The 23,999-nt window shown below is 52.0% G+C and overlaps 13 protein-coding genes across 13 annotated transcripts; 8 read left to right on the top strand and 5 right to left on the bottom strand.

Annotated features, from left to right (window-relative positions):
* Positions 1-723: 723 nt before the first annotated feature.
* PRX7 (short-chain dehydrogenase/reductase Prx7) lies at positions 724-1,764 on the bottom strand (the record flags this gene model as incomplete). The annotated part of the gene is made up of 3 exons (XM_041702982.1): positions 724-1,106; positions 1,187-1,657; positions 1,731-1,764. 3 exons carry the CDS (start codon positions 1,762-1,764, stop codon positions 724-726), a joined length of 888 nt encoding a protein of 295 aa, XP_041555713.1.
* A 1,004-nt stretch (positions 1,765-2,768) lies between these two features.
* On the top strand, positions 2,769-4,155 carry APUU_31743A (uncharacterized protein; the record flags this gene model as incomplete). The annotated part of the gene is made up of 6 exons (XM_041702981.1): positions 2,769-2,909; positions 2,957-2,996; positions 3,050-3,221; positions 3,283-3,419; positions 3,469-3,523; positions 3,576-4,155. The coding sequence occupies 6 exons, from the start codon at positions 2,769-2,771 to the stop codon at positions 4,153-4,155; spliced, it is 1,125 nt and encodes a 374-aa protein (XP_041555712.1).
* A 169-nt stretch (positions 4,156-4,324) lies between these two features.
* APUU_31742S (GMC family oxidoreductase) lies at positions 4,325-6,152 on the bottom strand (the record flags this gene model as incomplete). The annotated part of the gene is made up of 3 exons (XM_041702980.1): positions 4,325-5,295; positions 5,345-6,058; positions 6,119-6,152. The coding sequence occupies 3 exons, from the start codon at positions 6,150-6,152 to the stop codon at positions 4,325-4,327; spliced, it is 1,719 nt and encodes a 572-aa protein (XP_041555711.1).
* A 1,409-nt stretch (positions 6,153-7,561) lies between these two features.
* APUU_31741A (MBL fold metallo-hydrolase) lies at positions 7,562-8,662 on the top strand (the record flags this gene model as incomplete). The annotated part of the gene is made up of 2 exons (XM_041702979.1): positions 7,562-7,766; positions 7,815-8,662. 2 exons carry the CDS (start codon positions 7,562-7,564, stop codon positions 8,660-8,662), a joined length of 1,053 nt encoding a protein of 350 aa, XP_041555710.1.
* Positions 8,663-8,769: 107 nt separating this feature from the next.
* APUU_31740S (sialidase family protein) lies at positions 8,770-10,041 on the bottom strand (the record flags this gene model as incomplete). Its single annotated transcript, XM_041702978.1, has 1 exon — positions 8,770-10,041. The coding sequence occupies one exon, from the start codon at positions 10,039-10,041 to the stop codon at positions 8,770-8,772; it is 1,272 nt and encodes a 423-aa protein (XP_041555709.1).
* Positions 10,042-10,591: 550 nt separating this feature from the next.
* APUU_31739A (uncharacterized protein) lies at positions 10,592-10,973 on the top strand (the record flags this gene model as incomplete). The annotated part of the gene is made up of 2 exons (XM_041702977.1): positions 10,592-10,614; positions 10,676-10,973. The coding sequence occupies 2 exons, from the start codon at positions 10,592-10,594 to the stop codon at positions 10,971-10,973; spliced, it is 321 nt and encodes a 106-aa protein (XP_041555708.1).
* A 1,309-nt stretch (positions 10,974-12,282) lies between these two features.
* APUU_31738A (uncharacterized protein) lies at positions 12,283-14,058 on the top strand (the record flags this gene model as incomplete). The annotated part of the gene is made up of 5 exons (XM_041702976.1): positions 12,283-12,334; positions 12,383-12,450; positions 12,498-13,601; positions 13,651-13,755; positions 13,810-14,058. The coding sequence occupies 5 exons, from the start codon at positions 12,283-12,285 to the stop codon at positions 14,056-14,058; spliced, it is 1,578 nt and encodes a 525-aa protein (XP_041555707.1).
* Positions 14,059-14,378: 320 nt separating this feature from the next.
* On the top strand, positions 14,379-16,217 carry APUU_31737A (uncharacterized protein; the record flags this gene model as incomplete). Its single annotated transcript, XM_041702975.1, has 6 exons — positions 14,379-14,684; positions 14,730-14,852; positions 14,898-15,050; positions 15,096-15,944; positions 15,992-16,055; positions 16,102-16,217. 6 exons carry the CDS (start codon positions 14,379-14,381, stop codon positions 16,215-16,217), a joined length of 1,611 nt encoding a protein of 536 aa, XP_041555706.1.
* Positions 16,218-16,378: 161 nt separating this feature from the next.
* On the bottom strand, positions 16,379-16,724 carry APUU_31736S (uncharacterized protein; the record flags this gene model as incomplete). The annotated part of the gene is made up of 3 exons (XM_041702973.1): positions 16,379-16,448; positions 16,505-16,639; positions 16,684-16,724. The coding sequence occupies 3 exons, from the start codon at positions 16,722-16,724 to the stop codon at positions 16,379-16,381; spliced, it is 246 nt and encodes an 81-aa protein (XP_041555705.1).
* A 382-nt stretch (positions 16,725-17,106) lies between these two features.
* Positions 17,107-19,215, top strand: APUU_31735A (beta-N-acetylhexosaminidase; the record flags this gene model as incomplete). The annotated part of the gene is made up of 1 exon (XM_041702972.1): positions 17,107-19,215. One exon carries the CDS (start codon positions 17,107-17,109, stop codon positions 19,213-19,215), a length of 2,109 nt encoding a protein of 702 aa, XP_041555704.1.
* A 27-nt stretch (positions 19,216-19,242) lies between these two features.
* On the bottom strand, positions 19,243-20,805 carry APUU_31734S (threonine/serine exporter family protein; the record flags this gene model as incomplete). The annotated part of the gene is made up of 1 exon (XM_041702971.1): positions 19,243-20,805. The coding sequence occupies one exon, from the start codon at positions 20,803-20,805 to the stop codon at positions 19,243-19,245; it is 1,563 nt and encodes a 520-aa protein (XP_041555703.1).
* Positions 20,806-21,226: 421 nt separating this feature from the next.
* On the top strand, positions 21,227-22,516 carry APUU_31733A (uncharacterized protein; the record flags this gene model as incomplete). The annotated part of the gene is made up of 1 exon (XM_041702970.1): positions 21,227-22,516. One exon carries the CDS (start codon positions 21,227-21,229, stop codon positions 22,514-22,516), a length of 1,290 nt encoding a protein of 429 aa, XP_041555702.1.
* Positions 22,517-22,981: 465 nt separating this feature from the next.
* Positions 22,982-23,983, top strand: APUU_31732A (uncharacterized protein; the record flags this gene model as incomplete). Its single annotated transcript, XM_041702969.1, has 1 exon — positions 22,982-23,983. One exon carries the CDS (start codon positions 22,982-22,984, stop codon positions 23,981-23,983), a length of 1,002 nt encoding a protein of 333 aa, XP_041555701.1.
* Positions 23,984-23,999: the final 16 nt, after the last annotated feature.

Genomic DNA, 23,999 nt, shown 5'->3' with positions numbered 1-23,999 from the left:
AGCCCTAATTCGCTTGGCCTGCATGCCAGGGTCCCGTCTTGGGGCGCCTGCAGGGCCGATCGCAGCAGCTCCAACTAGTCGCAATTTGACGGTCTTTTCTTCGTCAGTGCCAGCCATTTAAGCATGTAGACTCTCAACCGAGCCAACCAGTTGGATGTGTAAACCCTGACTCGCTCCTGCTTGACTGCGTCAACGGAACGGCGGGCGTATACCCGCGTGGGTCTCCATTGTTGCCAGCTGCCAATCGATCCTGCAATTTATCCTCGGCATGTTCTCGTTCTTCAGTGATCCTTCAAGAATCAAGATTGTCTTATCCGTCTTGGGCAGTTCCACCTCGCAATGGATGCTCTGATGTCAATCGCGAGTGGCGCCCTGCCGTCGCCGTCAAAGTGTGACTGTCAACTGTCAAGACCGAACAGCCCGCCTTGTGGAGCAAACTTGCAGGTTATCCTTAGTGTCCTTACTCCTTCGTCTTAGTGTCGCTACTACTACACTTAGTGTCCTTAGTGCGGGATTGTTGTCACATTGTCAACTCTCAAGTCTCCTTTTCATGGCAATTGCAGCAACTCTGAGTTCTCCAAGACTGAATAATGGTCTATCATACGGAGTCCTCATCTTAATGAATTATCGTACTTCTGTCTGAAACTGACTCTACTCATCTGAATCGATACTGATTCAAATACCCAGTTTATGCTGATCTCTAAGCTACTCTGTAACTACTAACTACTTGTTCAAAATGGCCCCAACCTGGTTCTCCAGCACCGTCGCAGCCATCACCTCGCGCATGCCGTCGTCGCAAAAGGAATGCTGCTCGCGAAAGTAGACGCCAGTGTCCGAGATCTCCACGGCCTGGCCGAAGAGTCTGTCGGTGGGTACGTGGGTACCGCGTGCATCTGTCAAGCCGGGCTCGCCCTCGCCCTCGCCCACCAGCTGCAGCACCACTTGGACCACCGACTCCATTTCGGTGAATCGATGCTGGGGGAAGGCACTCCATCCCTTCTGATCAACCAGGTTGGTGCGTACGATCCCGGGGCAAATGGCGTTGGCACGGACGCCGCCCGCATGGAAATGCTGGGCAATCGAGCGCATGAAACCAACCACACCGACTGTTATGAAACGGTCGCAGTTAGAGAGAATACACACCGCACGGGACAAGAGACAAGGTTTTCGCAAATTGTGAACTCACATTTGGCTGAAGAGTACAGTGGGGAGTAGAATGACGGATACAGTCCGCCGCAGCTAGCGGTCATCACAATACTGGCCCCAACGCCATTGCCCGGCGATGCGCGGAAGTAATGCTGCGCTAGATACGTCGTCAGGATTACCCCTTTTAAGTCTGCATCGATTGATAGCAGATCGGGTTCCGGTGGCGGCGCCACCATCTCGCCGGAACCGAAGGGGTGGGAGTCGTAGAAGTTGAACCGCTCGATCATGCCGGCATTGGCGAACACAAAATCGAGTTTCTTGTGCGCCTGGAAGCATTTCTGAAACGCCTCGCTCAGGATCTGGTACTTTGTGACATCTGCGTAGTGGAAGGTCGTGCGGGCAAGACCCTCAGCTGCTTTTGTGCCGCTGTCTGAGTTGATATCGAGGATGTGGATTTCCCATTCAGGACGTGTAGACAGCGCAGCAGCAACTGCCAGTCCCATTCCATTTGCTAAATGTGAATGCAGTGTCAGTATATGGACAGGAGTCGACGCATCACCGAGATTCAATGAGGAGCAGCCCACCTCCACCTGTGATCAAGGCAACTTTTGGCGCCATTTTCAGCGCGATTTGCAAGGATGTTCGTTCCGGCCCCGGAGATTCAAGACGATGTCACCTGGAATGGCTTTGTGAACGCCTGGTCTTATGTATATGCAATGTGGTGATCATCTTCCATAGGTGGGCGCAACTGCAGCGTGGACTCTTTACCCAGTTCGCTTGTTCTTTCCAGCAGCCCCATAGGATATTCTCGCTCATCATCAGCCCACAATCTGGCCGTCGCTACTGTCTGCTTTGGGTAAGAGACATTGTCAAGTTATGTGACTAGTCTAACGGTTGTTGGCCTGGTACTCGGCCAGGACCGTCCCCGAGTCAGGAAGCGCCACTCCCAACTGTCTGCAGGTTCCACCGCGGTAGATCCTTCAGGTCCCTCGTAGCCTGTGAGAGTCAAGCAGTGCCACTTCTGCCGAGCGCCTGGCTTAACTAACTTACGATAGTGAAACCCGCGGTTCCTCTTCCCCGAGACGGGCACTACGGCGTGGGGCGGAGCGCGATGGAAGAGTCTGACAATCCTAATCTGCCCACTGCAGATGACACCAACGACCGAGTACTCGGAGTAAATGGGTCTCACCCATGACTGGGTGGAATTGCTTGACGGCCTGTCACAATTCCAATGTCAGGGGGTCGGAGTATCAGTTCCCGTTTCAGCAGCATTCGTCAATGGCAGATCCCTGGCACAAGGGCATAGCAGTCTACGAATGGCCCTGAAGATATATATGCCTTGTGAACGGACCTACCTGTTCCTTCGGCCTGGGACGGCTGCAGGAGAAGGCAGGGTAATGCGAGCCACAGCGTACTAGGACCACCGATTTACAGGAGAGGTGCATCTGTACTATTCTGACATCTGTTTTGAAGTCGATCCTGCAACGGTCATATTTCTTGTCCCCACGCCACTCGCTTTTAAGCATCCGCCGTGCCCTGAAGGTTTCAGGTTTCCCGTTTGGAAAACCTCTCCCTGGAAGTGCTGCCATTGCTGCCATTGCTGCCATTTGAGGTCGTTCACTATGGCGTACGACCAGAATGCTGAGACATGGAGCGAATATGGCATTGGCATCTTCTTCCTGCTGCTGCGGCTTGTGGCACGACTCAATATGGGAGGAATCCGTGGGCTGCGTCTCGATGATGCCTTTGCCGTGTTGGCCATAGTAACTACCCCAATTCTCTCTTGACTTGCTATCGCTGACCGGGAAAGATATTCTTCACGATCCTTACCGTCAATATACATGAAATGGGTGAGCATTCGCAAAAGCTGACAGTCTTGCTTCTAGAGCTGACCTCGCCATAGGAATCCTTGGAACCAACATTGGTCTCGACGCAGAGACTGCAATGGCTGTCCCTGAGAGCCAGTTCGAGAACATGATCCTGGGCTCCAAGCTCGCATTCATGAATTGGATCTGGTATATCTGTTATATATGGTGCCTGAAGGGAGTCCTGCTCTGCCTTTACTGGAAACTCACGTACGTTCCCTTTGATACACCTGATATAACACTGCAACGCTAACACCCCATGGATCAACAGCGCAGGAACATGGCACCGACATTTGGTTGTTGGCTCTTCAGTCTTCTGTGGTATTATTTGGCTTGCATGCGTGCTGACGCACGTCTGCATGTGTACACCCATCCACCGCAACTGGCAGATCCAGCCATACCCAGGAGGTAAGCTGCCTTGTGCCATCCAGAGTTGATATTCTAATATAGTCTACAGATCACTGCACTCTCCGGCAGCCTCTCTATGTCGAGATTGCCGTTTTTAACGTCTTGTATGTCACCGGTCTATCTCCCTGTGAATTAATACTGATACAATCTTGATAGATCCGACATTTGCATTATCGTCATCCCTATTCCCATCCTCGCAAAGCTCCAAGTCCCCCTTCCACGCAAAATCGTCCTGGCCCTCATGTTCTCCTCCGGCTTCTTCATCATGATCTGTACCATCCTGCGAGCCTACTACTCCCTCGCCAGTATCACCAGTCTCCCGATTGCCCTCGGCTGGGCCAGCCGCGAGTGCTTCGTTGCAGCAATTGTCGCTTCACTACCAGGTATCAAGCCATTATTCCGCAACACCCGGATCTTGGGGTCGTCGAACCGCAAGAAGTCGAACAATTACTATAACAGCGAAGGATACAACAACTTCGGGTCGAAGGCGTCGGCAAACACAAAGACATTCGCCACGTCGAGACGGCGAGGCAGCCATGGACGGCACTTTGAACTCGATGATGTTCTACACACGGGACATATGGACACTCGCGTGTCGACTGGTGACAGTGAGGAATATATCCTGGAGAGCGCGAAGAATGAAAGAAACTCTCCACGGCCACATCCCCAGAATGACCTGGCGATTCATGTTACAACAGAATATTCGCTTCAGTCAGAGCAGCAAAGACGACTGTGATATCAGGAGTTATTACTGAGTTATGAGTTTATAATTATGTGGTTTTGTCTACAAAGAACCAATTCACACCCTTGTCCTGGCTTGCTAGGATTGTAATATATTTTGAGGACTTCAAGAACTGGATGGCCAACGGTATCCACGCAATTACGGAGTATACCCCAGGTTCAAGCTATAGCTTTCCCAGGCTTGTAGTCCCAGCCAAATCATACTCCCTGATCAGCTTGTCTGCAGCTGTAGCTCCAGTCACATACGCCACAGCCTGAACGTGGCAGTTCGACAACACTGGAACAACACTCATATCCGCCACTCGCAGGTTATCAATGCCCATAAAGCGGAAGTCCTTGTCGACGACGGCGTTTGCATCTCCTGGCCTGCCCATCTTGACCGTGCCTGTCATATGCCAGCTCGACGAGATATTCTCGCGCCAGTATTCCAGCAAGTCCTCATCCGAGTCGGACTTTGGACCAGCCAACTGCTGCACGTTATCCTTCGTGTAACCATCATACTGCGCAATACGCAACGAATCACGCAGGGCCTCGATTGCTGTGCGGCGGTCGAATTCGTGCGACAGGAACTTGGGATCGAACTTGAGCGGCGTATTAGGGTCTGACGACTGCAGTACAGCCTCGCCGTTAACCTGACTATTGAATAGGAAGACAAGCAGACAGGAGTAGTTCAGGGCCTCCTTCGCAAAGTCCGGAATGAACCAGTGGATGGGGAAATGGGTGAGGACCTCGTAGTGAGGAACTGTGGTCTGCAGCAGGAATTGCTTCTGCTCTTCAGGAAGCGCCTGGAATTCCGCAGAGGAAGTCAGACGGTCGAGCTTGAACCACCCAATGCCCAGCTCGCAGGCGAACTTGGACCACGGCCCTGATCCGTCCTTCTTCCATTGCTCCAGAGCGCTGGCCATGGCTTCTTCGTCGCCGTAAAACTCTCGACGCTGCGTGCTGTTCTCGACGCGCGTGTTGACGATGGGCACGAAGCAATGGTCTTTTAAGCCCTGTCCGATAGCAGGGGCGTCAAGGACAACGGGGATTTTGAATTCATCAAGCTGCTGAGCAGGTCCAATACCAGAGTGCATCAGGATCCGAGGGTCCTCCAGCGATCCAGCGCACAGGACGACTTCTTTTGCAGCGTAGTCTGACAAGGCATGTTAGTTGCAACCCACAGTTAACAGCAAAGTACATACATTTCTTTCCATCCGCCTCAACACCGACAGCCTTCTTACCCTCCAGCACCAGCCGCTGCACCGGGGCATTCGTGACAACAGTCAAATTCTTCGGCGTGGGCTGCAGCAGATCCGCCGCCGTAGAGCGCCGTCCATTCGCAGCCGAGTTGATCAAAACCGACATCCCGATCGGATTGCCCGAGTTATGATCCGGATTGAGAGGAAACCCAGCCTGCTCAAAGACATCCAGCAGCTCAGGCAGATCACGCTCCCACTCCTGCGCAAACCCAACATGCAGCGGGCCAGCGCTGCCATGGTCGTCCGCCGCGGGCGCCGCATACTTCGCATCCAGACCAGCTGGGACGCCCGCGTGGAACGTCTCGAGCGCCTTGAACCGCGCCTGCACGGGCTCCCAGCGGAAGGCATCGTCGCCGACGAGGCGCGCCCACTCGTTGTAGTCGTCGCGGGCGCCGACGCTGTACACGCCGAAGTTGATGGCGCTGGAGCCTCCCATTCCGCGGCCGCGCGAGTAGTCGATCTCGCGGTTGTTGCAGTGCTCCTGCGGCGTTGTTTTGTACCCCCAGTTCATGTCTTGGTTCTGGAAGGTGAGCCAGCGCTGGCCGTCGACTCGGAGGTTGGGGTCTGCATTGAGTCCACCGGCTTCGAGGAGCAGCACTGTCGGTGCCTTGGGCGAATTGGCGAGCTTGGAGGCGACGGTACTGCCAGCAGGGCCGCCTGGAAATGTTAATTCAATGGTGACTTGGTCCTGCGACGTGTGATGTACGGTGTACTTACTGCCGACGACGACGAAGTCAAACGGGGTGTCCATCTGGCTGGATTTTGAGATGAAGAGTGAAAAAGAATTAAATTCGGACACTGCAGCAGACGGACGACCTCGCACAAAAAGAGGAGTTATTCCAAATAATACATGCCACCATCTCGACCGCGGGGAATCGTTGGGGGCTGGATTCCACTCTATGCCGTGTTCCCCCCGGCGCCCAATGGCTTCGAACAATATCTGAGATTGCTCCACTTGCGAACAGCGTGTGCAGCCTGGATTGGAGTGTCTAGCCGCTTGACGACCGTTTCGAAGCAGCGAGCGGAGCCCTCGTCGTTAGTGGCATCCTCCGCCTGCCCAAGCGAGCTAGAGTGAGGCTATCCGCACTTTGACGCAGAGTAACCTCGCCCTAAGTGGGCTCCCCATCGTCTGCTAAGCTACTTGTAGACTGGCACGAACAGCAATCGGGGCCGCCCGGTCTGACAGCCAGTCAACGGTCACTCACCGGTGCTGCTCCGTGGGTCATTTATTGAGATGTGCAACTCTGCCGTCCCACTGGTGTCGCCATCAAGTCTTCAGTCCTTGAAGGATCAGGGATTCCGGCCTGCTTACTGTCGGTTGAACTTCGGATCTGATGCCTGCTTCATCCATTCTCTGCTTTGGGATGCGGCGCAGTCTATCAGTGACCCACTCGATCTGAAGGATGTCTTCAGGTGGAACGAACACCGTGCAGGTAAAATGGGTCTGCTGCGTCTTGGTATATTGGAAGAGGCTCCTTGATTTACCAGACTCTTGACGACCGTATATGGTCAGTCTCTATACAATAAACTACGCTAGATTGTCCTATATCCCGTGTTCAACTGCCGGAATCAATAAGTTGTCGGACATAGGAATCCTAGAAGAGCCTGGCTAGAAATATATATATAACTACACCAACAGGTCACCCTGTATGTCCACCAGTAATGACCTACTAGCTAGGAGATCAATTTACCCAAATCGCTATGTAATGTGAAAGCTGTTTCTCCCCGCCAAACTGGAGTCAGTCACGGCAGTGTTCAGTGTCCTGTTGACCGTGGCTTGACTCGGGTGACAAGGTGGGGTTGTCAATGACAGCCGATTCTACTGATCTCGTCGAATGATCTCTGTCTTCCATTTGCCTCTATCGCAATCAAGAATCTCCCCTTCTCTCCGCATTTTGGGGGCTTGGCCTCCCCGCTATCCCCACCCCCTCCTCTGTCAAGAGGTGGGGACTGGACATCGTGCCGGATATGCCTTTTCCTGTCACTATAATCTGGAAGTCTACTTCCTATCTGGTGCTGCCGGATGGATGGGGCAGCGTAATGGAAAAGGGCAGCTCTCTTGATAAATAGGCCTCAAGCCAGCCCGTCCTGGGTTGAAGATATTGAAAAGCACAACCGTCTAACGCATGCTAGTAGATGTCCTTGTCTAGGTCACGAATCATGAAACTCTTTGCTCTTCTCTCTTTAGTTGCTCCAGGCTTTTGCTGCCTAGAGAAAAGAGAGTCTGCTGCGGATATAACCACAGGGATACGAAACGAGTACTACTTCGCGGACTACACGAGCTACAAATCCTTCCCAGATGAACAGAAGGCCAATGTGACAAAGTATCTGTCTGAGGCACGAGACCTGGCCCAGCAGGATATATGTATGCACCTCAACTGCATGTTGTCTGGCAGAGGACTGACAGTCACAGATCCATACTTCGCTCGCGACTGCAGCTCCCTGCCCATATATTCGGAGTTGGACAGACTTTCCCAGTCCAACGGGTTCGTACCAGCAACCGAGGTATTTTCCGGTCTCTTCTTTGTCGGCCAAGTAGCGTGGTCTTCTTGGGCATACGGCACCGGAGACGGGCTCGTCATCTTCGATACACTGGCATCGGCAGAGGAAGCAGAGAAAATCATCATCCCAGGCATCGAAAAGTTCGGGTACTCTGGGAAGGATATTAAGTATGTGCTAATCAGTCATGAGCACTTTGACCATTACGGCGGTGCCAGGTATCTGCAAGAGAAGTATAATGTCCCCGTGGTGGCTTCAGCAAACGCATGGGAGGCAATGCTCGAGGATAGTTTGGGTCCCCTCAAGAACGACAAGGCTCTTACTGTCAGTGACGGATATCGTCTTACAGTGGGCAACCTGACTCTTACCTTCTACGAGACCCCTGGCCATACCGATGGCACAATCTCATGGATCTTCCCAGTGAATGACCTCCAGAGCGGCGAGACCCATGTAGCTGCGTTATACGGTGGCATGGGGTTTTCCAAAACAGCAGAAACCCTAACCCAGCAAGTGGCCTCGTTCGAGCGGTTCAGCGGACTGGCAGGCCAACACGACGTCGAGGTTCTCATCGGTAACCATCAGGCGAGAGACCGCAGCCTGTATCACCTGGACCTTCTGGCGCATCGCGAGTGCGGCGACAAGGGCTGCAATGTCGCGAACCCGTATGTCATAGGCGCTGATGCTTATAAGCGGTGGTGCAAGGTTCAATCGCTGTGCATCCGGACGTATGCAGCTAGAATGAATATGTACCTTAGCCAGTAACCGTCTATGGATACTCCAGACTACTAGATCGAGCATGAATTACAAGACAAAATATGGTTGCTTATGACTATTGCAGACACTGAACCAAGTAGATTGCTGGCAGCCAATCAACAAGAAACACCCAGCCAGTTCGCATCCACTCGAAGAAGGACCAACTCGTTATCCAACGCCTCGTAGAATATTCCGAACATGTCGTTGTCCAGTGCAGTGACTGTTGAATAGCTTGTTGCTCCAGGGCTGAATACCTTGCCAGCAGACCAGGTGTTCCCATCATCACACGAATACCTCACGGTCCCATTTACCCGCGACTCCTGGCTATTCGCATTCGTGAAGAGGAGTATTCTAGCCAGGTCAGACCCCTCCTCAGCATCAGGGTACATCTGCGTAATAGCCCCATTGCACCCCGGGTCCGGCAACTGAGTCTCAACCCTGGGGGTCGAGTAAGTTTCGCCTCCATCGTTGGACAACGCGACTTTACGATATCCACTACCGTCACTGGATCGCGAATTCAGCATGAGTGTTCCATTCGAGAGCTCGACTACCTTGTTCTCATCCATGCCGGTACCGACAGGTGTGCCCATCTGCCATGTACTGCCACTGTCGTCGCTGTAGACACTATACGCCTGAGACGCCGTCGACCCATCGCGCTGAACCACGCTGCCAACAAACGGTTGGACCAGTCGTCCAGCATATTTCCCGTATTTGAGCTGGATGCCTTGTCCAGAAGTGGCAAATGCTCCCAGCACCCCGCCAACATTATCAACACCATCGACTGTGGCACCTACTGGCTTGATAGCGGTTGTAATCAGCGGCGGGGCCCCCTCCTTGCCGGACGCCACCGGGGGCAGGTCAGGCTGATTATCAGGGTCAGTCGTCCAGCTGAGTCCTGCATCGGTGGACACAGACACCTCGGCGCTCAGCACATCAACATCTGTGTCGTTATTGCCGAGGACACTTCCTGAGAAGCCTTGATCTTTCGAGAAGACGTGTAAGTTGAATACTGTCTCCCTGCCGCTATCAATCACGTAGCTTGGATCACTGAATCCGTACTTCTGGACCCCTTCTGAACCAGGCCGGCCTTGCGCAATGTAGGTCAGAGACCCCCAGCTCTCGCCATTGTCTGTGCTGCGTCGCTGGAGAATTGAATTCGGCGACGGGGCGTCTGCGCCATCTGGGCGCCCGTCGAAAGAGGCCAGTACAATACCATTGCCTAGGCTCGCCAGAGAAGTGATGCGGTAGTACTTGAATGGGCCGTCGCCATTTTGGGCCAGTGTCTGGTTGAGCACTGCTGCATGTGAGAGTGCGAGAAGGGCGAGGACTGACAAGACAAGTGACTGGGCAGTTAGAGCCCGACGTGAGCTGTACAAGGAATATAGCATTTTTGATACGAATTTCTTTCATTGAGAGTTGGAAGTCTGGCGGGATATATACTACAATACTATTGAGCCCTCGTCGGGTCGGATAACGATGCGAGGAAGCGACACAGTGCTTCCGATGAGCGAATCGCTAAGCATCGCTTCTCCAACTAATCAAGCCTGCCTATCTAATTACAATAGAGAGGTAGTTTCAATACCAGGATAAATAAATGTACGATGCACACACTTAAGCTGTGATCCAGCCTGAGTGACTGTGTTGAGTATGTGTAACCATGTGGACATTATTAAACAAATGATGATTCATGCGCTCCTCTTTAAGATGGACCCATGAATCTGCAACAGCATAGGACATGTCCTGGTGATTCACCTGTAATGTAACAGCAGGTAGCATGTTCCACTAAGTTGTGCATTATCAATGCCACCATGACCCGCAGCAACGCCAATTCCGGAGAAAGAACACACTATAAGAGCCAAAGTGCCCATTGGTGCCGTAACCATTCAAAGCCAGTTAACACTTTCCTCTGCAAAGAAACCACTGTTACCCTTTCTAACCATGTCTGTTACCGATATCAACAGGTAAGAAAACGCTCTTTCCTCGCCGGCAAACACCCGCTTACAGTCTGTTACTACGTTGCAGTTTCTCCCAGTTCCAGGAGCTAATAAATTCGGGCAATGTGGTTATCATCGACTTCTGGGCTCCCTGGTGCGGTCCGTGCCGCGTGGTGAGCCCTGTCTTCGAGAAACTGGCCTCGGACCCAGAGTTTGCCAGCATCACGTTTGCAAAGGTCAATATCGACGACCAGGAGGACATTGGCAGCGAAGTCGGAATTAGAGCCCTGCCAACCTTTATGACTTTCCAAGACGGCACCAAGGTGGATGAGCGTGTTGGAGCTGATCCTCAGCGATTGGAGCAACTTGTTCGGAAGGCTCTATGAATGCATATCAGGTGTTGACATGAAATAGCCAGGAAATGAAACTATAACCTTCATAGCTCCTATCGAGCATCCAACAGGAAGCGAAGGTCAAACAATATAGTTGTGTTCTACATTCAAGTCTCGTCCACTGCCACACCACACAACATACTAGGCCATACAATGGAATCCACATCCGTAGAATGATGCGATAATCAAATAAAAGATCCAGTTTAAAACAAACCGATTTGAACTTCTCGAACATGGATTCATGAGCATAGATCCGCTGAAGGTTGAGGCAGATCTGTCCCGAGTTCAGGAAGGCAAAAAAGGCAATCTTAAACAGATAGTGAGATGAAGCATAGCCTGGCTGTTATATTAACTAACTCCCTTGGCAGCAACCTTTTGCACGTTCACATCAGGGAAAACAATACAGGGCCGGTTCCTCTTCTGTTCCTTATTAGCCAAGTGCAAAATGACTCTGAAATACGTACAATTCCAGAGTAACTCTCTTCAACATCTTGCTCGCACGTCGTAAAACTGCCTTTCCGGTGTTTGTAGACCCAGTAAAGCCGATCTTGTTCCAAATAAGCGAGCCAGTCCTACGAACCACATCCATCTCTCTGGCTCCATAACTCACTGCACATTGCGCACAATCTGTTCATGCAAACGTAGTAACTCGCTCCTCGGCAAGACCGGACAAGGTGGAGCGCCTGAATGCGTTTCGCCTTGTCTGAGAGTCACTCATAGTGTAAACGAAAGCAGCGACGGCAGCCGTTCAATGTGCTAGCTGGGGCGCATTTGACTTTGACAGCATCGCACGGAGCACAAGCGGGGGCAGACGTCGGGGCAGGGAGGTCGTGCGGATATGGTCGTAGGGTTTCTGACGTTATTATAGATGGGATTTACGCAGGGAAACTACTCGCGTCGGGGAGCGATATTAATTCCACCCATAGATTCAATGATCAACTCAGAACAGTGAAGCAGGAGGACATTACTCAGTAGGGGGCATTCTGCATGGAAATCCAGCAGGGAGATAACGAGTGAGGACATCAACCAGCAGATCCACCACTAAACAGACACGAGACTGTCGGATACTCCAAACTCCCCAACTCTCGGCAGCAGCTTCTCTGTTTGGACTGGCAGATAAGCCGTCAGTATTGTCATTGGTGGTAGATAATGCGGGGAAGCAGTGGAGTTGGCTGTACTGGTTGCCTATCACGGCCATATATACAGATCAATACTGCCATAAGATAGAGTTGAAAAGGACCCGCCCCAGAAACTGAATCCTGGTGCTTGTTCTATATTCTACTGCCCCTACTCAGAGCCCAGCATGGACAGGCCTTTGGTTAACGAGGCCCCAGGCACTGTCATCATCCAGCACGGTAGGCTCCTCAGGCTTTGAAGATGAAATGCTTCTAACTTGGACCCAGGGAATGACGAATCTACTGATGCTGTTGTTCTGGAGCCCACTCCAACGGACGACCCCAATGACCCCCTGGTATGTGGCCAGGAGCTACCGAGCCGACAAGACTGACAGCTCGGTAGAACTGGTCCAAACCCCGCAAGACGGTCAACTTTGCCATTGCCAGCTTCTATACTCTGGCAAGCTTCGTCTTGCTGGATATTGGAACTGTTGTATGGATCCAGATGAATGCTGAAGTCGGTGTCTCCTGGGAGAATCTCAACAATTCATTTGCTCTCAATCTGGCCGGCCTGGCAGTCGGGTGCATATTCTTCATCCCATTCGCCATCAAGTACGGCCGTCGTCCGATTTACATTCTCAGCACAACTGTCCAATTCGCTACGGCTATTTGGAATGCCAAAGTGAACTCAACTGCAGAGTTGCTCGCCGTTAATGCCGTGAGTGGTGTTGCCGGTGCCGTCAGCGAGGCCCTTGTGCAGATGACTATTGTAGACGTCTTCTTTGTCCACCAGCGAGCCTCGGCCAACGCTTTCTACAATATGATGGTAAGTGCCGGCGCATATCTTGCCCCCGTTGCTGCTGGATACTGTGCCACCGCGCAGGGCTGGCGGTGGATCTGGTGGTGGACGACTGTTATGCTGGGAATCAACCTTGTTCTGTTTGTTTTCTTCTTCGAGGAAAGCAAATACATTCCGACTTTGATATCCCAGCCAGGTGAAAATCCTGAAAAGGTAGAAACAGAGGTGACGCCCAAGAAATCCAAGGTGCAAGGCGAAGTCCTATCTGCGATAGAGTCGGGTACTGGCTTCAGAAACAAGTCTTACCGCGAGCGAATGGCATTCATTACCAGGACAGACAACTCGCTGATGGAGAACATGAAACGCCCGATACTCGTCCTTGTAGGTTTTCCTGCCGTTTCGTTCACAGCTCTCGTCTGGGGCACCTTCTTGTCGTGGTTCTCTGTCATCGTCACTACTCAATCGTCGTACCTTTCCTACGCCCCGTACGAATACAACTCCTCCCAGATCGGCCTGTTCAATCTACCCCCCTTCATCGGCGGCCTATTCGGGGCTGCCTTGGGAGGGCCTATGAATGATCGGTATATCCTCTGGCGCGCGAAACGAAACAACGGTACCTTTGAGCCCGAGACGCGGCTGCATCTCTGTATACCAGCGATCTTCGCGACACCGCTGGGTATACTTATTTTTGGCGTCGGAATATCTAAGGTGGGTTATCCACCTCATACTCTGTAGTAAACTTGCTAACCAGACGCAGGGCTGGCCATGGTGGTCACTCGCTGTGGGGAGCGGTATCTTTGGCTTTGCATTCTTCTGCACTGGGGCTTGCGCTCTTACATATGTCGCCGACTGCTATCAGGAGGTGAATACCCTATACAAGTCCGAATGCGAACAAAAAGTGAGCTAACCATGGTAGATTGTTGGAGACGCCCTGGTTGGTGTTGCATTTGTGCGCAATGCACTGTCCATGGTTATCGTGTTTGTTCTCACGCCGTGGATCGAGGCAACAGGGCTGTTGAATATGTTCATTGCGGTGGCGTGTATTGCAACAGGAACAATGTTGACAAGCATTCCGATGATCGCATATGGAAAGAGGATGCGAATGTGGACAGCGCGTCGGTACAGGAAGATGGCTCTGTTGCAACCTGGCGCAAGGAGGATCTGATCGGCATGTACGGTATTGAACTGAATTGCCGATGAAATATGTACACTGTAATCCGTGTTCAACAATCATTGAATGTGACGTGTGTGATCTGATCGTCCGAACGTGATACTGGAGCAACCCCGCAGACAGCTGGAGATGCCCTGCTGCTGCCCCTTCTGATTCGCCCTACAGCCGGTGGGTTTCCAATGTGGCTTTTCCTCCAACTGCCGAGGAGATAATTACAGGTGTTTATGTCGTACAGGCTTTTCGGGCTTCATGCGTCGTTTAAATCGGGCACGAGAGCCACCCCTCGTAGCGACAACGACAAAACTACCTAAACAATGACTATCACTACTACTCCCGCTGAGCCATGGCAGGCAATAGCAGCCAGGAAGAGAGAAGAGGCTGCAAGTAAAATCCCGGTCGAGTGGACGCTGCCGTCCAAGTATACAGAGGGCGTCAACGAAACATCCACCGCCAGCGTCCTTCATGTCCCTAGAGAGAGTGGCCTGCTATCTGCCACTGAACTCGAAATCACCGAGAAATACGACGCCGTCGACTTGCTTAAAGCGATTGCTGCGGCCAAGTTCACTGCGCTCGAGGTTACAGTGGCCTTTTCCAAGCGAGCAGCGATTGCGCAGCAGCTGGTGAGTTTGGCTTCACCTAAATTGAGTGTCGCTAATACACTACAGACACAATGCCTCACTGAGACATTCTTTGACGAGGCAATTGCCCGTGCCAAAGAACTGGACGAGTACTTTGCACAGACTGGCAAGCTCAAGGGTCCCTTCCACGGTCTGCCGATTAGCCTCAAGGTCAGGTCCCCAATCCAATCCAAGATCAAGTAGCTGAATGAACAGGACCCGTTTAATGTCAAAGGACAGAAGACCACAATTGGGTATGTCTCGTTCATCGGCAAGCCAGCTGCTGCGAGCAACGCACCGTTGGTGGACATTCTGCTCGAGCTCGGTGCCGTTCTCTACGTCAAGACGAACATCCCCCAGACCATGATGGTATGTCTGAATTTGTTTGTTTATCACAGTAACTAACCAGACTAGTCTGCCGACTCGCAAAATAATGTCTTTGGCCGAGTCCTCAACCCCCACAACCCCAGCCTAGGAGCCGGCGGCAGCAGCGGAGGCGAAGGCGCCTTGATAGCCCTGCGAGGCTCCATTCTCGGCGTTGGAACAGACGTCGCCGGGTCAGTGCGCATCCCAGCACTCTGCTGCGGCGGATTCGGCTTCAAACCCACGGTCGGGCGTATTCCTGATGGCGGCCAGGGGTCTGGAGGGCGCAAGGGCAGTCCTGGTGTCGCCGCCTGCGCGGGACCACTGGCGACGACTCTCCGAGACCTAAAGCTGTTCATGAATACAGTCATGGCGGAGAAACCTTGGAATAAGGATCCAGGCGCATTGGCTGTACCTTGGAGGCCATCTGCCACTGTGACGGAGGGTCCATTGACCATCGGGGTGGTGGGAGAGGATCCGGTATATCCATTGCAGCCGCCTGTTGTGCGGTCACTGAACGCAGCTGTGGACGCTCTCAAGAAGGACGGCCATACGATCAAGCTGCTTAAGAATATCCCATCAATTTCCGATGCAGCAGCACTCGCTTTCAATCTGTTCGCCTTGGACCCGAACAGTACACATTACAAGCATATCCATGCCAGCGGCGAACCCGAAGCACCCTCGTTGAAGGACAGTCTACCTGATCTTTGGGACAATAAGTACACAGTTGACGATATCTTCGACTTCAACGCCCAGCGCGCGGACTTCGTTGTCCAATGGAAGCAGATCTGGCTGGAGAACGGTCTGGATGCGATTGTCATGCCAGGGCATCGAAAGACCGCCGGGGCGCATGATACTTACGGTCATCCTGCATACACTGTTGTCTGGAATCTAGTCGATGTAGGTTTAGCTCTGAACTGTTGTGATTGCAGTGCTGACATTGGCAGTGGCCTGCCTGCGTCATTCCGTATGGAAAAGTCGATCCAGCGTTGGATTCGGTGGATGCAACCTGTAAGTCGGCCTATATTCGAAGCAGAACAGTACTGACAGTGTTTAGATGACCCCAGCCAATATGAAAACGCCCCGTGCTCGATCCAGGTGGTTGCAAGGCAGTTCCATGATGAAGAGCTGCTCGGTGTAGCCAGTGTCATCGGAAAGACCTTGGCAGGATAGAAGTTTATAAATATGCTCGCAACAGCCAAGTGCATTCTGTTGGCATATAATGCAAATAGAAAGACGGCCTAATGCCGCTAGTGGTTTTTATGGTCGAACAGTATTTCGATACATTCATAGTCCATTAATCCTATTATACAAATTTACATACAATTGGGCTGTTACTCCTGTGGTCCATCGCCGAGTTTCTCTTTTGCCTGCTTTCCCTCAGCATCGGGGTCATACATCGCACTGCTCACGTTAACAAAGCCAAATACTTCATAAGAAAGAATACATAGAATACATACGCTTTCAGCCCGGCAGTCCTCCTGATGGCCTCTTTTTCGTGCTCATCCTGGGCCGGCTGCTTCCCCTCTAGGTCGTCAATCACTGACTGGACGTGCTCCCTGGCCGTTTGCGAAATACTGGGCTTGCGCAGAGCTCTTGTACTGTTAGTTTGTATTAAGTTGGTTGACTGCAGACTCACGCCTTGTAGGGACGAATCTGGTTGAGGCGGTCTTCGGCCATTGCGGGTTGAGTTTAGGCGAATATTATATTGTATGGTTGTTTGCAACTGCCCCTACATGTTTGAGAGTGGCGGTCGAATATACGAATGGCTCTCGGGCATCTTATAGTCCCTGATATCGATGCGGTCACTCTCACGTCAGTCACTCTCCCCGCATTCGCTGCATCGAGGTTCCATGGTACAGCAGACACTCTTTACTCTCTGGTCTTGTTATGCGGGGTGACTATTAATATTCACCTCAATTAATATAAAGTTCATGCAGGAAACAGAACAGGGATGGATTGGCATTGTTTGTGACCCAAGAATGCAACATCGCCCCGCAGTCAACAACTGCTCGTATAAAGTAAACATTCCCCGCTGAAATATTGTAGACTGGACTTCGCCATGCTTTCTCTTATTCTCTTGAGCGTAATTACAGTGGCATCAGCCCTGCAGCCTCTACCTCCGGTTGACTGGACCGCTTCTGGCGGTCATGGCTTCGATATTGCGACTGCCGACCATACAATCTACATTCACAATGACTTTGTGGAGCAACGAGATCAGAATGGGTTGACTCTTATTCCCCCTTCCGCCATTGAATTTGCCAATACATTCAGGGAAGACCTGGAGGAAGTGACTGGGAATGACTGGACTGTTCACGCTGTCGATGCGTTTCCAGAACATGCATCAGGGATCTTCCTTGGTAGATTTGACGGGCCATTGACATACGAGAATGGCGAGCCGACCGAAGAAGGATACGAACTGGAAGTTGACTCGGTCCGAGTTCATATCAGAGGAACTGGAGCCCGGGGAATGTGGTGGGGGACTCGCACTCTACTACAGCAGCTCTTGATATCGAATGGTGGCCACATTCCCGCTGGCCGCACTGTCGATGCGCCCTCTTTTGCAACCAGAGGCTTCCTCCTCGATGCCGGGCGAAAGTGGTACTCCCCATCATTCCTGAAAGACCTGTGCACGTACGCCTCGTTCTTCAAAATGTCTGAGTTCCATTACCACACCAGCGACAACTATCCGCTGAGCCGCGGCCACAACGAGACCTGGCAAGACGTCTACGCCCAGTTTTCTCTTCGTCCTGAAAGTCCCGACCTGCAGGGCCTTGTCCAGAGACTGAATGAAACCCTCTCGCGCGCCGAGTATGAGGACCTCGAGCATCACTGCGCTCAACGGGGTGTAACTGTAATCCCCGAAATCGAATCCCCCGGCCACTGCCTCGTCGTGACAAAGTGGAAGCCCGAATTGGCCCTGGAGGCGAAGGAAGATCTACTGAACCTGTCGCATCCAGACACAATCCCGCTCGTCAAGTCCATCTGGGCGGAGTTCCTCCCCTGGTTCCACACCAAGGAAGTCAACATCGGCGCCGATGAGTACGACCCAACCCTAGCAGACGACTACATCGACTTCGTGAACGACATGGCCGAATTCGTTAAAGAGGAATCTGGCAAACGCGTTCGCATCTGGGGAACATACGAACCATCCGAAACCCGCACAATCTCCAAAGATATCATCATCCAGCACTGGCAGTACGGCCAGTCCGACCCCGTGGAACTAGCCAACGCCGGATACGAACTCATCAACTCAGAAGACTGGTGGGCGTACATGTCACTGAAGAACGACCATATGCCGATTCTCCCAGCTCCGTATCCTGCTTTCTTCGACAACTCGCGCGTACTCAATTTCGCCGACAGGGACGGCTGGCAGTGGAATCCTGCCCTGTTCAATCCGTATAATATCACCGAGCAACCGGACCAAAAGCCCGTCAAGGGCGCCCTTCTCGCTGCGTGGAATGATAATGGGCCTGATGCGACTACGCAGTTAGAGGCCTTTTATGCCATTCGCAACGGTATCCCGACTGTTGCTTCGCGTTCGTGGTCGGGAAACCGTGGGCCAGAGCTCCAGCTATCCAGCCTTGAATCTTCCATGGATCTGCTCACATCGAGAGCCGTTGCACAGAATCTCGACCGGAACTTGAAGGTTAAACCCGGCAAATCGAAGAACACGGTTCAATGGAGAAAATCCGAGTCTAGTGGAACCGGGAAGGTGCATCTAGGATACGGTAGTAAGGGCATGAACTATACCCTAAAATTAGACATCGCCGGCCCATTCGTTCTCTCTTCAAACGACTCATCACTGGCACTATCTTCACACGGCGCATTGACATTTACCTCCGATGGCTGGGACTATCCCCTTCGCTCAGTCGACGAGACAGCGGGCTTTGACGCGGGCTTTCCTGGTCGGATCTGGACGAACGAGACATCGTCCACGCATGAGCCCGTCACTGTACCCCTGCAAAGCCACATTACTATCCGCACTGATGTAATCGGGGGCAGTCGGGTTTGGGTGGACGGAAACTTTGCCGGACGATTCGAGGTCTTCGTTTTTGGAGGCAAAAACACCTTGTTCTCGTGGAGCCAGATGGCGTTTGTTGCGCCTCTGGAGTGGGTTGAGGGGGGTATCAATAAGCTACAGATTAGTGGATATGATGGGCAGCATTAAATAGTGTTTCAAATAATATAAATACATTTACAAACTGAATATGCCACTCCTCGCCTTTTTACGGATTGGGTATACAAGCAGCACGCTGATAGACAGACCAACCGTAATAGCGATACCAATCTGAGCCATCGTATAGCCAGCATTCAGGTCCGAAAACATCGCTTCACGAGGGGCATCCGTGCTGCCATTCTTATTGAGCTGGTCCGCGTTTGACAGTCCACTGATCAGACTCCCTGACGCAGCCAGACTCCCCGGAACTTGAAGATAAATAGCCGGATGCATCAGGGCTACAGCCATGCCGTGCTCAATCCGCGCATACAGATTGGCGAGAACACCCACCGTCAATGCGCCCAGGGCCTGGGAAAGGGTAGGCACCGCCGCGAAACGCTGGTTGGAGAAGTGGTTGACGCACCACCCGGCCAGGGAAATACCTAGCATCGGCGGCATCTGCTTCCAGTTCCCCTTGTTGACGATCACGTAGCAGAAAGTAAACGGCAGCACGAAGGCAATGGGCCACCAGACGGGGTAGTTGGTTCTGCACTGCGTCTCGGATGTGGCATTGTGATGGATGGCGCCGTAGATGGTGATTCCGATTGTGAAGCCGAACGACAGAAACAGGGTATAGACAATTGCGTAGACCATGCGCACGGCACCGGATACCATGTTCTTGGACTGCAGCTCCAGAGCACTGCTGGTTATTGTGAATCCGGGCAAAATCAACACGATCGATGCTTGGGAGATCGCCGAAAAGCAGAACCCCTGGTCGTCTCCCCAGTGAATCGAACCGAAAGCGCGACCGATGAAAGACGCGAGAATGGCAGCACATGTTTCAAAGACGTAGCCATACAGCTCTGACCTGGGAGCCAGTATCAATTCCGAGAGTCCTACCAAGCTCCCCAGGATAAAGATGATGGGCAGATCGACTGGCTGCGCATTATAAGAAACAGGGCCTATGCACATGGAAGCTAGACCGTACACCAACACTCGAAGCCACAGGGGGAAGTACTCCGGCTTGTCCGTGATCTCATCAATCTGCGTGACGGCATCTTCAACGGTCGTCTTCTTGTGGATCACATTCTTATACACCGTGTGCACGTCGTACAGCTTTGCAAGATTCAGTGCCTGGTTGGAACGAATGATCTGACGATCTATAGATTCCTGCACTTGGTTGTCGAACGACATGATCATGCAGCCGGGCATGTAAAATGACTGAATATGCAGGTTGAGGGCTTCGCCAGTGTGATGGACATACTTTTCGAGCCGGTGTGTTGGGGCTCCAAACAGGATCAGCGCGCGGCAGACTTTCAGCACGTATTTCCTGCAGTTGTCTGCCCTTGCAGAGTCAACTGGGGTACAGTTCTCGAGATCAGTCGTCTGGGTCGGTGCATGGCCATTTGTCGCACCCGTACTCTGTTGTTGCTTGCATTGACAGACATTTTGATGCCTCTCAGGGGACTGACTCTTTTCCGCAGAACAGGCATCCCCGGAAGGCGTAGTAGCAGTTGGTGAGTCTGGACGGGGTGAAGTTGCAGAATTCCGACCCTGACAGTGCTCGACAGACACTGCGGTGTCAACTCCAGGATTTGGCATTTCTCATGGCAGATGGAGTGTTAAGTCCCGTAGCAAGCTCTAACAAGCTGGAGATGTGGATAAACTGGTTATTACTAATCTGGCGATGATCGAACGGTGACAATACCAGATATGGACTATTCGGCTAATGAGTGGTTTATACAATGAAGATAGACTCTAGATAATAGTTATTATAGCACATTCATTTTCATGTATGCCGACAGTCCTGAGAACATCTTCTAATTAATTATCAGCCTTGTATACTGCATTGAACAGTGACTGGTGGATGACATCATATCAATGGTGGACGCAACCGGTGGAAAACGTGGAAAATGTCTCCAGCGTCTGTTCTACATATAAAGTAGTCTTTGCATCATCCGCTGTATATTATTGTGTCCTGCTCTCCCCTACATACAGGAACCCAATTGAACAGTGCTGCAATATGGGACCTAAATCCCCATTTCAGTCCATTCTGGACAAACATCGCCCAGACATAAAGACCTATGAGTCCATCTATCGCGAATTCCACCAAAACCCCGAGCTTTCAACCCTCGAAAATGAAACCTCTGCAAAAATCGCAGAACACCTAAAAGCTATATCCCGAGACCTCGATATCCGCACAGGCATCGGAGGCACTGGTCTCATTGCCATTTGCAAGAATGGCTCCGGCCCAACCATCTTGCTCCGATCCGACATGGACGGCCTGCCCGTGGAGGAGGAAACCGGGCTGCAATACGCCTCAACGAAAAGAATGACAGACGCCATAGACAACGTCGAGAAACCCGTCATGCATGCCTGCGGCCACGATGCGCATATGACGTGCAACATTGGAGCCGCCGAGACCCTACTCAAGGCCAGGGATGAGTGGTCTGGCACAATCGTTTTCCTGTTCCAGCCTGCCGAAGAAATTGCGCGCGGTGCACAGGCTATGGTTGACGATGGCCTGTTTGAATCCAAGAAGCACGGGTGTCCCATACCAGATGTGCTGCTTGGTCAGCATGTCTTGCCCCTGCCCCCGGGCAAGGTTGTAACCAAGCCGGGTACAATCATGTGCGCGGCCGACAGCTTCAGAATTACTGTCTACGGAAAAGGAGGACACGGCAGTATGCCCCATCTGTGTATTGATCCGGTGGTTCTGGCCTCGTCGATCGTGATGAAGCTTCAAACGATTGTCAGCAGGGAGACGCCTCCCAGGGAATCGGCAGTCGTGACCGTCGCCAGCTTCCATGCCGGTGATACAGCCAATGTTATAAGTGACCAGGCCGTGCTCCAGGTTAATATCAGGACAGTCAGCGAGCACTCTAGAAAGATTGCCGTTGACGCAGTATATCGGATCGTCAAGGGAGAATGCCAAATGGCAAAGTGTCCAAAAGAGCCACTCTTTGAACGCCTCAACCAGTATCCTCTAACCACCAATGATGCTGGACTAGCTGGAAAGGTGCAACAATCGTTTGGAAGTCACTTTGGCGATCAGCATCAGATATTAGAAGCTCCGTTCTCTGGCAGTGAGGACTTTCAAAACTTGGCCACCGCTGTAAAGAAACCGTCTTTCTTCTGGGGCTGGAGTGCAACGGACCCTGATACCTGGAAGAAGCGCGAAAAAGAAGGCACCTTGGATCAACTTCCAAGTAACCACTCGTCCTCCTTTACTACAAGCATTCCTGGGACCCTAGCCACTGGTATTGATGCAATGGTTGTGGCGGCGTTGACTTTTGTCGGGAAATCTCGGTGACAAGTTTAAACTACATTTTATACACAACAGTCCTCTATCAGTTCTGTAGTGTCCTCTACCTCCATATCATGAGTTGGTCCAATGGTTCTGACAAAAGTACTGGGTATACTAGGCTCGGCACCAGAGACACGGTGGTAGACTTCCCACTTAAAACGAATACTAATGGAATTCGAGCTATCCAACATTTCAGATGAATGTTTATGTATTGTTGTCAAAATCCCGACTATAAAATAGGTTCTAGCAGGTTATAGGTTGTACTGGCCCCCAACATGGACACCAGTCGTGGGCCACTGTTTCCACTTTTCAGGACAATCATACGTCAGCACCAACCGAAATGTTTACCGTATTCCACGCCCCAATGTGAAGATTACGGCGTATTGGGGGTCTTGCTACCTGCACAAACTCCAGTAATCCACTTCAACTCTCAAACACTCAACCACTCAACCACCACACAACCGCCTCCTCATGCCAGCCAACAACATCGGCAGGGCGAGAAAATTCTCATTATTCACCCAATTACCAGTGGAACTCCAGGACTACATATGGGACATCGCAGCACAACCGTTCTCTGGCAATGGGCAGCTGCATACATTCTTCGCAGCTGATCATTATTGCAAGCAGGATACAGAGGCCTTACGAGTCGGCAGTGATCCCCTGCTGTTTGGCCCTGGAGGAACTGTGAAGAAGACATCGTTCAATCTGCTTGTGCCATGGGACGACTCAGACGGCCATTCCAACACCTCCGCATACAACGCAATCCGCGGGCTGTGGACAGCCTGTCGGGCATCTCGCAAGGCTCTTGAGCGCCAACGTCCAAAGAACGAGTGGTGGTCGGATATTCCAGGACCAGAGTCAGAATGTCCTCGTAATGCTGGGCCGGGCGAATATCTAGGCCATCCAAACGCCTCACACACTGCTTCGTATATCGATCGAGAAGACAACGTCAACCACATCACAATATGGCCGGAGAAAGATGTAGTCCATCTCGCTATTCCCCCTGGACGTGACCTAGTCGATTGGTTCTACCACTATGCCGGTGATCATGTCCCCCTGCTAGATGAGAGATACACAGCAAAAGATTCAGAGGCCCGCCCAAGCTTTGTGGGCATGAACGTCGCGCTTGACTTTGAGCCAAAGTGGTTCACTTGGCCCCCGGCCTATCTTGCTGATACCCTTGAGGTATTCCACTATAATACAGGGCGACAGGTGTGGTTTATCGACCGCCGACTGCGGCGACGTCAGCCAGTTTGCGATTGGCCTGGTGATTTGCAGACATTCTACTCCTGTGGCTACATCTTCACTGAAGTTCGCGAGAGTCAGCAACGCTTGTGGGAGATGGAAGGCGAGTCCCCCGGTCCGTCTATCTTTCAATTCTTTGGTCTCATGACACGAGAACACGACCGTCTAGAGATAAATGGGTCTATAAGACTGGGAGTCCTGGCACGCGAACCAGATCCCAGATGGTAGGCATGTATTGAAAGCG

The sequence above is a fragment of the Aspergillus puulaauensis genome, chromosome 3 (assembly GCF_016861865.1).
Source record: "Aspergillus puulaauensis MK2 DNA, chromosome 3, nearly complete sequence".
Taxonomy (NCBI): Eukaryota; Fungi; Ascomycota; class Eurotiomycetes; order Eurotiales; family Aspergillaceae; genus Aspergillus; species Aspergillus puulaauensis.
The sequence above is the reverse complement of the archived record's forward strand: the minus strand, read 5'-3'. Positions and strand labels throughout refer to the sequence as shown.